This window comes from Podarcis erhardii, assembly GCF_964252035.2.
Source record: "Podarcis erhardii genome assembly, chromosome: 2".
NCBI lineage: Eukaryota > Metazoa > Chordata > Lepidosauria > Squamata > Lacertidae > Podarcis > Podarcis erhardii.
Window position 1 is genome coordinate 72,391,058 of NC_138498.1, and position 13,113 is coordinate 72,404,170.

Here is a 13,113-nt window from a genome sequence, read left to right on the forward strand (position 1 = left end):
GCCCAGGTTCTCTGGATCCCTAGCAACAAACATGTCATTGTGGTAAGATATAAACTGATACTTGGGTTCCACCCACAGCAATCGTGAGACACCACAGCAATCATTAATGCTCTTTTCCCTCTCCCTTAGTTTTCTACAGATGCTTAGATATTGCTTACTGCCCTTTCTAACTCTGCAATAATCCTATGATTCCTGCTTTCAGCCACAGCCGGCATTGTACATTTCTGGAGTAAACTATTTGTTCTCTGGTTCAGTTACCAATTATAGACAAGGATGGGCAGGCAGTCTAAAAAGGGGACAGTAGACCATTAGATTGGTTTCTGGTATGTGGTATAGGAAACCACAGGCACACACGGTTTGATGAAAAGGAGACTCACCGGGAAGAGAACAATGGGTACCGTCAGTGTCACAGCAGTCAGCACAGCCACCCGCACACACAGGATCAGCACATCAAACGGATCTACTCTGCTGTAGGTATGTAGCAGCTCTGATTCTACCTGGCCTGCAGGGGACAACCAAGAACAGCACATCCATTATTGATCAGGCTGTGTACCTAAGCAAGGTGTCTCTTTGCATCCCAGGTTTGGGGCACGACAGAACTGTTTCTTGGAAGGAAAGGCTATGTAGGTGTTTCTGCCCTAAATCTATGCATGTGAACAATGGAAGTGAATCCCACAGAATACTGTGTATTAAATTGATACCAATCTCCTTCCTCCCAAAGGACCCCAGGAGTTCCTACTTGCTTCCAAGCATATTTGCATAGGATTGTGTTGCATAACATTAAAATAACAAGACAAAGTAGGGGGTATTATTGCAATTTGGTTTGTTTGCAATGGAAGGACTCAAAGGAAATAATAATAATAATAATAATAATAATAATAATAATAATAATAATAATTGTTACTATTATTATCTAAAAGTCCTTTAGCAAAACGCATGTGATGGGGCTAAACTAGTTATTATGGCTGACTACTGGGGAATGCTTTGTAAAATGTGAAAAGAGCTCTGGCACTTGTGATTCTGATCAATGATTTGGGCACCAGAAGAATATGCAGAGTCTGTCCTAGTGAAGTGTTAGGCCCTCCACCCAAGGAAATTCTACACTCTGGTCCCAGGGAGGTGTGTGTATATACTCAGTGAAGTCATTTGTCACCACCCCACTGCCTACCTCTCCTCCACCACTCGGGTACCCCGTGGAAGGGACTTACCATAGAAAGTGAGGTAGCCAAAAAGGGCAGCCAGGAAGTACATGATGTACATGACAGCGATGGAGATGTTGGAGATGCACTGCATCTTCTTCTTGGTTGGGCTAAAAGACAGGCAGAAACACAGCATGAGAAGAACCGAATTCCTGAAGGTTTAAAGGTACTTCCTTCCTAATCCCAGCTGCTTCTCTACACACCTCCTTGAAGACAAAAAGGCACCTAGCTAGAATGAAAGGCCCAAGATCTGAGATGGCCCCAGTTCATCCTGCCAAAGCAAACTATACAAGGCCACAGCTTATCTGATGGCATGCCTAGCATCTCCCAAACAGGCACTAGTTCCCTTGAGCGCTTGGAGCTGATGTTCAGGCAAACCAAAGAAAGGGGAGTCTGATCAATGGAGTTCTATAAAGCACACACTTGCTCCTTTACTGAATGGAATCAAACAGGCCATTTGCTGGTTTGGAGCTGCGGTCTAACGGAGAATCACTGAGAATTTTCCTTGATGCGCAGTGCATGCAGGCAATCTGCACAAAATGTATATGCTGCAACTATGGATCCAACACTCACTCTTTCAGCTCCGTGTAGATAGGCAGGACTTCAGGGTGACACACAAAAGCGAATGCCATGATGGGGATGGTATAGGCTGTCTGCAAGGAAGAGAGAGGGAGAAGAAGAGGATGTCAGCTGACCACTGGGCATGCTCCCATTTCCAAGACCTTTGCTGTCATAGCCCCGTAGCAACTTCCAGTAAGGGGTACAACTACACATTGCACTTTTCACATGGGAAAAGGACTGTTCAACCCTTCCCTCCTCACCCAGGCTCCTGATCTTCCCTACGTTAGGGGGGGAAAATCTCTCATTGGCACAAACTGAACTTTTCTCACATCTTGCTCTTCTGATACAGATTCATCAGTTCTCGGTCTCCTCTGCAATCCTGCCCTCCATGACCCACTTTTAGTCCTTTGGCCATGTTGCTCCTTGCACTTCAAACCACTTCACTGCTTCTGTCTGTCAGGCTGCCTCCTTCTCTCTCCCTCCTTCAAACACCCGGCTCAAAACTTGATTGTTTAGCCAAGTCTTTCCACTGAACCACCCTGTCTTCCCTTTATCTGCCCTGCAGGTAACCCTAACCCATTCTCACTATAGCTCTATCTGTCCCCTCTACTTCCATCGCATGGTCTGCCCGTGGTTCAGGATGCAAGACTGTCTCTGCACAGTGCCCAGCCTCAGTGTTGATCCTATAACCAGAGAACCAGATTCAGCCAGACAGGTTTTCCCAGATTTGTTATGATATGTTACTTAGGTTAATGAATATTTATGTATTGTTTGCTAGTCTGACCTGAGAGTTGAGGGTGAACAAGCTCGAAGAGCAGATGCCGTCTTCCACTGCTTGCTCGTCCTGATTGTTGTTCATGCTGACTGGTGTGTAATTGAGGCTGACGGTGGTGTTGACCCGGTCAGGAAGAGGACAGGGAATGTTGAACTTCTTGTATATGACCTGAGATGCAATCAAGAAACCCTGTTAGGTAGGAATGATTGCCTGGGCTTATTTTGCCTTAGATCAGTCTCAACAATAGACAATAAATGTGTTTGTGGGTGTTTGTAGGAGTCAGTGTGGTGTAATGGTTAGAGAGTTGGACTATGACCTGGGAGAGAAAGGTTTGAATCCCCACTCAGCCATGAAGCTGGGTGACCTGGGTCACCATCTCTTAGCCTAACCTACCTCACAGGGTTGTTGTGAGGGTGGAATGGGGAGGAGAACCATGGACACCACTGTGAACTCCTTGGAGAAAAAGGCAGTATATAAATACGCACAGTTTTGTATTTGGCCTGCAGCTTTCCCACTCTTACCTACTGAATTAGAACAAATGGAAATCTGTGGTAAAACTGATTGGTTGGTCCCATTCAGCGGTAACCTGCAGGCAGGCAAATGGAGGTGTGGATGAGTCCTTAGAAAGAGTGCCAACCAAACCACTTTAGAGAGGGAGTTCTACTACCAAGGGGCCACATCAGAAAAGGCCATGTGCTGGTGTGCAACCACTGAGAGAAAAAAATGATGGTGTGGAGATGGGAATGGAGACGGCTCCCATTTAAGGCATTCTAAAAGCATTTGGGCCACCACCATGCTAGCTAGCTATGTAGAACGACCGTTCATGCCTAATGTTTGGTCGCAACCTATTATAACAGCGAGTGCAAGCAGGACAAAGTAGCCCAAGTGAGAATCACGCTGCAGCTATATTCTGCAAGATATCACAGCTACGCGTATTTAGAGAACTGAGGTGTTAGAAAAAGCAAGATTCCTTTAAGGTAGTTGTCCTGATGAGAAGCCAGGGTGAAGGATGTGACTTAATTTGCTATGAATACTTCCTGCGACTGTTTTTTCAAGCACCAGTATTTTGTGTGATTAAATGACTTCTTCAAGTTTAAGATTTGGCTTTTCTTGGGGGGCTGATGGCAGCTTAAAAGGGTGTAAAAGACAACAAGGAAACAAAACCCCACTGAATGTGCCTGCATCTCCTTCCCAGTGAACTGTGGGACTGAGTGAGCAGGGACAGCCCCATTCACTGAGATCTCGGCTTTCTCCCTTCACCCTGCGCATCGGCACGAGGCTTCTTCTTTGTCCAGAAATAGATCAGTGTTGATGACAAGGAAGCAAGAATGCTGTGATGCTTCTCTCTCGTTGGCTGTTGCTGAAATGGCTGGGGGCACGTTGCTCACTATCCACTCTGACAGTTCAACAGCACTTGCAAAACTGGAGTCATCACCCAAACTTTGCAGCAGGAACTGATACAGAATTCTGCTCTTTGGTCAGCCTACTGGTATGGATGCAGCCCAGAAGTGGGGGCATTTCAACAGCAGGTTAAGGCTCTGGCAGGACCAGGTTCAATTAAGACTGCTGGCTACTCGCAAGAGAACGATGGTTTCACAACAAGTGCCAGGCTCTGAAGCTCCGTTCCCATGGAACCTAAGTGTAAAATCCTGCCAGTGGGGATCTTATTTTTATTTGTTTTCATCTTGGCTTTTCTCCAAGGAGCTCAGGAAAGCAGACACACTTCCCTTTTCCCCTATCCTGCTTTCACCCTCACAACAACCCTGTGAGGTGGGATGGGCTGAGAGATGGTGACAGGACGAAGGCCACCCAGTGAGCTTCATGTCTGAGCAGGGATTTGAATCTTGGTCCTAGTACAATACTTCATTACTACACCAAACTCTCTTCTTCTGAAATGAACATTTCACAAAAAGTATGCTTGTTATTGTTGCTGTTGCTGTTGTTGTTCCACTTCCTTTCGAAGACTCATAATTGGATCTCCAAGTAACTAATGCCAATGAGGAAGCTGACAGCAGCGACCATAAAGGCCTATAATTGGCTGCAGATCTGACATGGTGTGTAATAGGTGGAGTGCTGCATTACAATTGGAGGGTCTTGAGTTCAAATTTCCACCCAGCCAGGAACCCTGGGTGACCTTCACAATCTCTCAGCCAAATCAGCATGGCAGCATTGTTGTGAGGATAAAAGTGGTATGAGGATGGAGGGGTGGGGGTGGGCTAGATGTGTTGCACTAAACTCCTAGGAGGTAGCAGGGCAATATAAAAATGCCATCAGTTAATAACAAGACCACCATTTTATACTTATTTGGAAGTAAGCCCTGTTGAACTCAACAAGACTAATTAGATGTGCCCAGGGTTGTGCTATCAAGAAATAAAATTACTGAGAGGACTTGAGAGTAATACAAGCAGCTGCTCCCTATTCAACAACTCACCGAAATAAGGAAGAACACCATGCAGCTGAGGGAGAAACCACTGGCATAACCAAGATAACCTGGGAAGAGAGAAAACAAAAAGTTGCAGGGGTCTTGAAATACTTCTGGAATGGGTCATTCTCCACTTCCTCAGGTGTTACAGACCCCAACTCTGTTCAGGGTGCAGAAACTGCCATGAGAAATGGCAGGTTTCTGAGTTCATGAATCACCCTCTGTCACTCTCTCAGGTCTGGATGGGGAACCTGTGGAGTAACGGGTACTTTCTGGCAGGACTAGACAGAACCAAGGCCTCCTTCCCCATCCACCCTGTCGCATGGGAGCCATTTCCCTGTGGTGTGATCTCAGGCTGCTAAGGAATATGTGCATATATATGAAAATTGTGTGGATCTCTCCCATGTAATCGACATACCCTTTTGCACAACAAACCCACTGAAGCAGCTGCTGGTAACCCTCCATAAATGGCAGGTAAGACAAATTCCTGAGATTATGCTCATCATTCCCATCCGCTGCTCAGGGAGACTTACCCAGTTGTTTCATGAGGGCCAGCGGGAGGATGATACTGACAGAGACCATGATGACTAGATAGTTCCCATTCATGTACCAGTCCCTGGAATGACAAAGGTCAACATTATATCCTCTGCAGGCCTTTGGATAAGAAAACTCTTAATAGTACATATATATCATCAGGTGACGCAAGGCCTGGAGCTTCCACCCAGGCCCTGACCAGGCCCAGGCCTGCTTAGCTTCACCAAGGTGACAGCATCCTGTGCCCTCAGACCCCACTGAGCTTTCCATGGAGCAAGTTTTGTTCACACTGTAAGCATATTTGTGTGGGGCAATGTCAGGAGAAACTTTGCAGTATCTGACACTGACTACAGTGTTAGATGCAGGAGAGTTTCTTCTGACATCACCTCATAAACTTGAACTTTGGTGCAGTTTTGCAGGTTATAAAACTTGACCTGCTTGAATTAACATTCTAAAATAGAATTTCAGCTCTACTTAGAAGTGGATAATGGACAACTAAGCACCAAAATCTCAGATGGGATCGGCCTAGGCCTGGTATACCTGAAGGAGCATCTCCACCACCACTGAGGTCCAGCTCTGACGGCCTTCTGGTGGTTCCCTCCCTGCGAGAAGTGAGGTTACAGGGAACCAGGCAGAGGGCCTTCTTGGTAGTGGCACCAGCCCTGTGGAACACCCTCCAATCAGATGTCAAGGAAATAAACAACTATCTTACTTTTAAAAGACATCTGAAGGCAGCCCTGTTTAGGGAAGTTATTAATGTTTGATGTTTTATTGTGTTTTGAATATTCTGTTGGAAGCCGCCCAGAGTGGCTGGATATAAATCATGATCATCATCTTACTCCCCAAACCTGAAAATGGACTCAGAACTGAAAATTCCTTGGATGAGGGACTACCTGAGAACCCCTAATATGTTGGTCTGAGCTCCCTGGAGGAAAGGCAATTCAATATTTTATTTTCTCATTTATTCAAATCTGTATACTGCTTATCAAAAAAGTACTAAAACAGTAGAAAATATAAAACTACATTGGCATACTAAGTTCACAATCAATGGGACATGGAATTGGGTGCTCTAAGGGGGGCAATACAGTGTAAATGTAAGCAAAATACTGCAACGTTGACCTAGCCTTCCAGCCACAGCAGTGTTGTTTGGTCAAGCCAAGCCTAACAGAGCCTGCAGGGCAGGCAGCAATGACCCTGTATGTTGGACATTGAGGTTCACGTGAAAGCCGGCGTCAAGCTTTGATCTGCCTTGTATCTCAGCACAGCCCAGGCAACACAAACCTCCCTGTCTCATGAATGAATAATGCTGCTCTTTGCAGGGGACAGCTGTGGCTGTGCTGTGCACATGAGGCTAAGCCATGTAGCTTGCCCCACTGACTTCCACTCATCCTGCTGAATCTGTCCCTGTCCCTGTGAAAGGCAGAGCCCTATAGCTATTTGCCCTGTCAGAGTGTATAAAGTCAGATGAGCTTAAAGTGAAGCAAGATGCTGGCTTTGCTTTTGGTTCCAAGGCAGGCTGGTTTTGGGTCTTTGATCTTTCCTGCCTCTCCCCACCCACTGCCGACCTTTTCCTCCCCACTACCCCACATACCCCATGGCATTTCAAGATCTCACGAATCTTTCTGTGAGGCGAATAAGGTTTTCGGCAGGCAACTCGGAATTCTGCCCCATCTCATATAAAGCATGCAACCGAAACACACTTTTCCAAGGTAATCTGTACAACAATATGCTTACCCAATCTGCATTAAGATTTTTGGAAGGGAGGTTTCTGTTGGTTATTTTATTCTATGTGGGGAGGTTAAGGGGGGAAAGGGCTGGAGCACAGAAATTCACAAAGGCAAAAGGAGAGTCTTTAAAGGAAAGGGGGTAGGGGAGAGAAAGAGAGAGAGAGAGAGAGAGAGAGAGAGAGAGAGAGAAGAAAGCAAAAGAGAAGAGGTAGTGGTAGTAGGGCGAACTACTGAAAATGGCAAGGGGTAAAGAAATTCTGCTTCCTGTCAGGCACTATGAGTCTCAAAGTACAGGGCCCCCAGGTCAAACAATTATTTGCCCCACTGTACAGTCCGAGGGACGCGGGTGGCGCTGTGGGTAAAACCTCAGTGCCTAGGACTTGCCGATCATACGGTCGGTGGTTTGAATCCCCACGGCAGGGTGAGCTCTCGTCTTTCGGTCCCAGCTCCTGCCCACCTAGCAGTTCGAAAGCACCCCTAAGTGCAAGTAGATAAATAGGTACCGCTTTATAGCAGGAAGGTAAACGGCGTTTCCATGTGCTGTGCTGGTGCTGGCTCGCCAGAGCAGCTTCGTCACGCTGGCCACGTGACCCGGAAGTGTCTCCGGACAGCGCTGGCTCCCGGCCTCTTAAGTGAGATGGGCGCACAACCCTAGAGTCGGACACGACTGGCCCGTACGGGCAGGGGTACCTTTACCTTTACAGTCTGAGGGCAGAACTGCAGTGCATTCAGTCTTGTCCAATGTACCCAATATGGGGCAGCAGTGACAGCAGCAAGGGGCTTCTCCTAATAGTAAGTCAGCAGATAAAGCAGGGCCTAGTACAGGGGGTGGGGGAAGCTTTTTCTGCCAGCGTCTCCCGTGGGCAACCTCCCGGGGCTGAATGGGCGCGGCCAGAGGGGAAACTAGGCAGAGCAAGAGATGACCATTAGATCATCAAGGCACCTGTGTTACTATTCTGACTGACTGGGTTAGCCCCTTCCTAGCCTGCAGCTACAGTAGCCATGGCCAGTTCGGCATAAACCTCCCTGAGAACTAAGTGGAATGCGTATCACACCAAGGGAAGGAAGGATGCTGTTGGCTCAGCACTTGACATGTCTCAGGTGAGCACCAAAGACACCTGGGAGTGAGAGACTCCCTGATGGCTGCTGGCGAACCAGCACATTTCTTTATTAAATTTATATCCCCGACCCTTTCTTCCATCAAAGAAATCAATATAGTATCCATTGGATTCCCAGGTAATCTCCCATCATTCAGGCACTGACCAGACCCAGTCCTCCTGAGTTTCAACAAAATGGCCCCCGTGCATACCATCAGATCATACCCTAGGACTTTCTAGGATGTACCAACTCACCGCATTAACCCCTCAGCAACCAGAGGTTGGTGCCTTGCACACAGGCTAAATGTGACACATGGCAAAAGGGTTTCTGGAGCCCACTCAGCCTGTGAGCAGTATCACGATTCGGGCTGCTGCATCCAGGGCAGGGGCGGAGGAGGAAGTGATGTATCGTGCAAGGATTGGAAGTTCACTCTGGTCTAATCCCATGCCGAGGGTTTATTCAGTGCTGGCGTCAATCAAAAATAGTAGTGGCTTAATGCCGTGAAATCCCTGGGACAGGCTGCTCAGCAGGAGGCAAATCCCTCTGCTATGAGAGCGAGAGATGTTAGCTAGAGCTGAGCCACAAGCAGGGAGGGAGGAGAATGAATAAAGGAAGGGGAAAGATGGTTGCGAGAGAGGAAAAGATGCGTAAGTGTATGTAGGAAGTAGCCTTGGTAAGGGGCAGCCTGGGCTGATAACCCAAAGGAAACCTATTTGCCTCGCAGGTTTGCCTCTTGGCCAGCCTCTCCAGCAGGCCTGTCTGTGGCCACAACCACAATGTGTCCCCAAACCAACTTGCCACACAGCAAAGCCCAAGGCAGGTCTGTTGAGCAGCCACCGCAGCCTCATTCCTCAGCAGCCTCCGCACTGCCACTGCCTGGCTCCTGCCCTCTGCACAATCTCATGGCTATGGTCCAATCCACAGTTTCCCAAACTTGGGTTTCCAGCTGTTTTTGGACTATATCTCCCATCATCCCTGACCGCTGGTCCTGCTAACTAGGGATGATGGGAGTTGTAGCCCCAAAACAGCTGGAAACCCAAGTTACAGAAAGCCAATTCTAATCTGTTAGGTGCTGGGTATACCTGACCCGTTATACCAAGTCAAACGATGAGGGCACCTAGCTCAGTGCTGTCTACACAGACAGCGGCTTTTCAGGGCTTCAAGCAAGGGATAGTCCTAGCCTTACCTGGAGATGTCCTGGGACCTTTGGCATGCAATGAATGTGCCCTTCCCTTTGAGTTATTGCCCTTCTCCTGCAGCAAGGCTGATAGCAGTATATGTGCCACAGAACTGGATTTGGCTACTCAGCTCCTTGCCACATACAGATGTGGTGGAAATGTGAGTGTTTGCTACCGCAAGTCATGTGAAGCAGCAAGGGCCATAGGGGAAGCCCGCAAAAGATCCAGGAGCAGACCAGCCACCTGGATCAGGGTTAGGTAAAAATGGGGGACAGGGTTTGCCAGTTGTTCCCCACTGACAGTCTGCATCAATCAGGCTCTTCCATTGGACATTGGGAAGAAGAGCAGAGAGTGAACAAGGCAGACAGAGCAACACTGACACCCCATAACTGTTCATCTTCTGCTGAGCACAGCCATGTGATGCTATGGCCCATGGTGGTTGCAGAAATTGTCTGGGTAGGTAAGTAGGAGTGATAAAGGCAGGAGCCAAAGGGAGGAGGACACTTACGTTGTTTTCTCCTCCAGGTTGAGGAAGGTCTGGATGACAAGAGGTACTTCAGACTTCACAATGTACAGGTAGCTGGACATGGCTAGGGAAGGAGACAAAAGTTAACAGGGTGCAAAAGAGTCCCATTCAGATGAAGGGGAGTAAAGATGCTTGGGAACACCGCCATGGCCCACTTTGCTGTCAGAAAGCCTTCCTGGGATAGGAACTGGTGTGTGTCTCTGTGCCATCTCCATAGCTGCTTCCTTTCCATGGCTTCCTTACCTCCAATATTCTGAAGTGTGATGGCAACGGCAGCTGCCAATTTCCCTGGTGTTCCAAAAGCCCTGTAGCCCAGCTGTTCGTAGGCTCGGATTCCTAGACAACACCAAAAATTAATAGACAAGAGAGAAAGAGAGGGAGACAAAATGACTCACATCTGTACAAAACACACAAGTGTTGGACAAACTGAGACTTCAGGCCAATGTAACAGGGATTACACTGATCACCTAAGAGTCATTTTTAAGTACTCAAACTGCATGAACATATTATTATTATTATTATTATTATTATTAGCCCCAAGAAGGTGTGGAATCATTACAGCATTCCTGTTGCTGAATAATATAGTGCATAAAGGGGCCGTGGAAACTATTTGCATTTCCTATCAGAGTTCTATGACTATCAGTGAAGGCTGCCCCAAGACAGTACCTAGATTTGACAATACAGTGCTGCTAACCAGCGACCTTTGAGTGATGATGTCTGTATGGGACCTAAGATACCCCAAGAAGCCCAAATGATGGTCAGAGTTGATGATTTATCTGAATTCACCTTTCCAACCAGGTAGATGAAAAAGTGTCTGTCCAAGAAAAGACAAAGACTAGGAGACATAATGAGAGCTGAGTTTGCTGTGTAAGGAACTGAGGGTGCTGACTGCCTCCCTAGAGATCTGATGTGGGAGCAGAGGGATGGCTGACCATCAGAGCATTTAAGCTTTTCCTCTACAACCTGTATATGATCAACCTGTATGCTTTTCATAACATTTTGCTTCCCTGTTTGCTTGGTGTCCTTTAAAGCTCGATAAACCCTAATACTTTCCTCCTCCCCAACCCTGCCCATCCATAACGAAAGCACTGGAGTGAAAACTTCTCTATTTTTACATACAAATCAAACAAATGCAAATTACGTATCTTCAAAAGCACAGGCAGAAGTCTGAAAAGTCCACGTCTCTGCTTGCATCATCCTTCTGCCTTGAGAGATTTTCATTCCAGTGAAGGTTTCTGGCGCTGACAACCTTCTCTCTGAATTCAGGCATCGCTTGAGCAGAGAGGCAGTGAAGGCATTTATGGAGAGCACTCTTTGGCAGCTCAATATATCCGCTTTGGACAGAAACACAGGAAGCTGCCTTGCACTGAATCAGGACACTGGTTCATCGAGCCCAGCATGGCCCACATTGGCTGACAGTGGTTCTCCAGGGTTCCAGGCAGGGATCTCTCTTCCGCTCACAAACCCTGGAAATCCACTGAAGGCCAGAGATGGAATGGTCCACAGCACAAAGGAAAATATAACAAGCGTGAGACAGGGCTTAACTTAAGCCCACTTTGTGGGCTTTACAGAAGGTTTGTAGTACTTACCGACAATCCCTGAGGATTTGAGCAGCAAGTGGATAGAGTAGCTGGACAGCAGAGCTACAGCAGTCAAAAGGAATCTAGAAGAAAAAGAGGAAAGCAGTGACACCTAAATTGCATGTCCATCCAGAAAGGCAGACTGGAGTGGGAACTTCAGATCCTTCTATTGCCGCATGCTAGACAGCTCCAGAAGCACCTGAGGATTTATCTTCTGAGGGCTTTCTGCAGGAATAACTGAAGCACATCCCAACTACGTTTTAGTAATAGGCCCATAATTCCAAAAGCACTATATCCCATCCACATGGATTAGAGGGTATCTGTGTGTTTGGGAGGGGGCAAGGGAAAGACAGCTTTGTGAAAGGGGATATCCATGTTGCCATGTTTTGTTTTGTTTTGTTTTGCTTTGTCTTGAAATGGCGAGATGGGGTAGAAGAAGAACGACCACCTCTCCAAATATAAAGGGACCCTGTAACATCTGAAACTTTTACAAATTTATGTGAGATGTTTATATATATATAGAGAGAGAGAGAGATTCGCAACACAGTGCCAGCATATTGTTGTTGTGATGATTTACTGCATCTTGCCCTTTTATTGTTTCTTTTCTTATATTAACATGCCGCGCGCTGCTTTGGGGGCCTTTGGGCTGGAAAGCAGTATATCAACAGACAATAGTCCTAAGGACAGGGGACTTGTGCCACTTGCTGTTAATCTCATCCCAAGCAATATGCTGTGGGTGTCCATGACACTCGTGCCACCACAGTCCAAAATATCAACTGCAGCTGCAATGAATTGTATTTTCCATAGGAACAAAACATCTCTTTTTTTCAGTGCCTGGAAAGTGCCCTATCTCTGCAACAGAAGCATAGCCTAGGCTGAATACAACAAAGTAAGAAAGAAATACGCATTGGTTTCACAAAAATATCCCATGGAAAAGCCCCACAACAGGTTGCTATCCAGTTTGTGTTGCTTCCTCCCTTAGCAGATGCTAAGCTCACAGAGTGGGGGGTGGAGAGAGGCAGCAGACTGAAGGCGCAGCTCCATAAGAGCATTAACCTGCTGGAAACTATCCTCCATTGGCTCCCCTGAAGATGCACAGAGGCTCTTGTCAATCAGCAGCTGTAATGCCATTCCGTTACGTAACGATTCATTTGTAAAAGGTGAGCAATCCTGTCCAGGGGATCAAGTACTGGGCAGGATGCCAGGAGAATTCAGAGCAAGAGCTGTTGCATGTATGCACACATGGGCACGTACACACACACACACACGAAAAGGGACAGCAGGATGATGCTGGGAAACTCAGCCAGATGGGCGGGGTATAAATAATAAAATTATTATTCATTAGGAAGTGGAAGATCTTGCTGCTCAGAACAGGAGCCTAACCCTACCATGGAGCATCAAAAACATTAAATTCTTCTTTTGTCAAAGGTACTTAAGAGCAAATCTTAAGGAATGGATAGGATGCTAAAGGAAGAGGGGCTCCTTCGGGCATTTGGGTCCCAAGCCGTGTAGG

At 47.0% G+C, this 13,113-nt stretch overlaps 1 protein-coding gene across 4 annotated transcripts in view; it reads right to left on the reverse strand.

The window, feature by feature from the left end:
* SLC38A3 (solute carrier family 38 member 3) overlaps positions 1 to 13,113 on the reverse strand; it is a 157,246-nt gene that overhangs the window by 11,090 nt on the left and 133,043 nt on the right. For all 4 annotated transcript variants that reach the window (XM_081851330.1, XM_081851328.1, XM_081851329.1 and 1 more), the window contains 9 exons: positions 11,610 to 11,683; positions 10,264 to 10,356; positions 10,003 to 10,084; positions 5,491 to 5,573; positions 4,967 to 5,025; positions 2,545 to 2,703; positions 1,773 to 1,852; positions 1,209 to 1,309; positions 378 to 502 (listed from right to left, as the gene is read on the reverse strand). In XM_081851330.1, the coding sequence (XP_081707456.1) occupies positions 378 to 502; positions 1,209 to 1,309; positions 1,773 to 1,852; positions 2,545 to 2,703; positions 4,967 to 5,025; positions 5,491 to 5,573; positions 10,003 to 10,084; positions 10,264 to 10,356; positions 11,610 to 11,683 (856 nt within the window). The remainder of the gene's footprint in view (positions 1 to 377; positions 503 to 1,208; positions 1,310 to 1,772; positions 1,853 to 2,544; positions 2,704 to 4,966; positions 5,026 to 5,490; positions 5,574 to 10,002; positions 10,085 to 10,263; positions 10,357 to 11,609; positions 11,684 to 13,113) is intronic.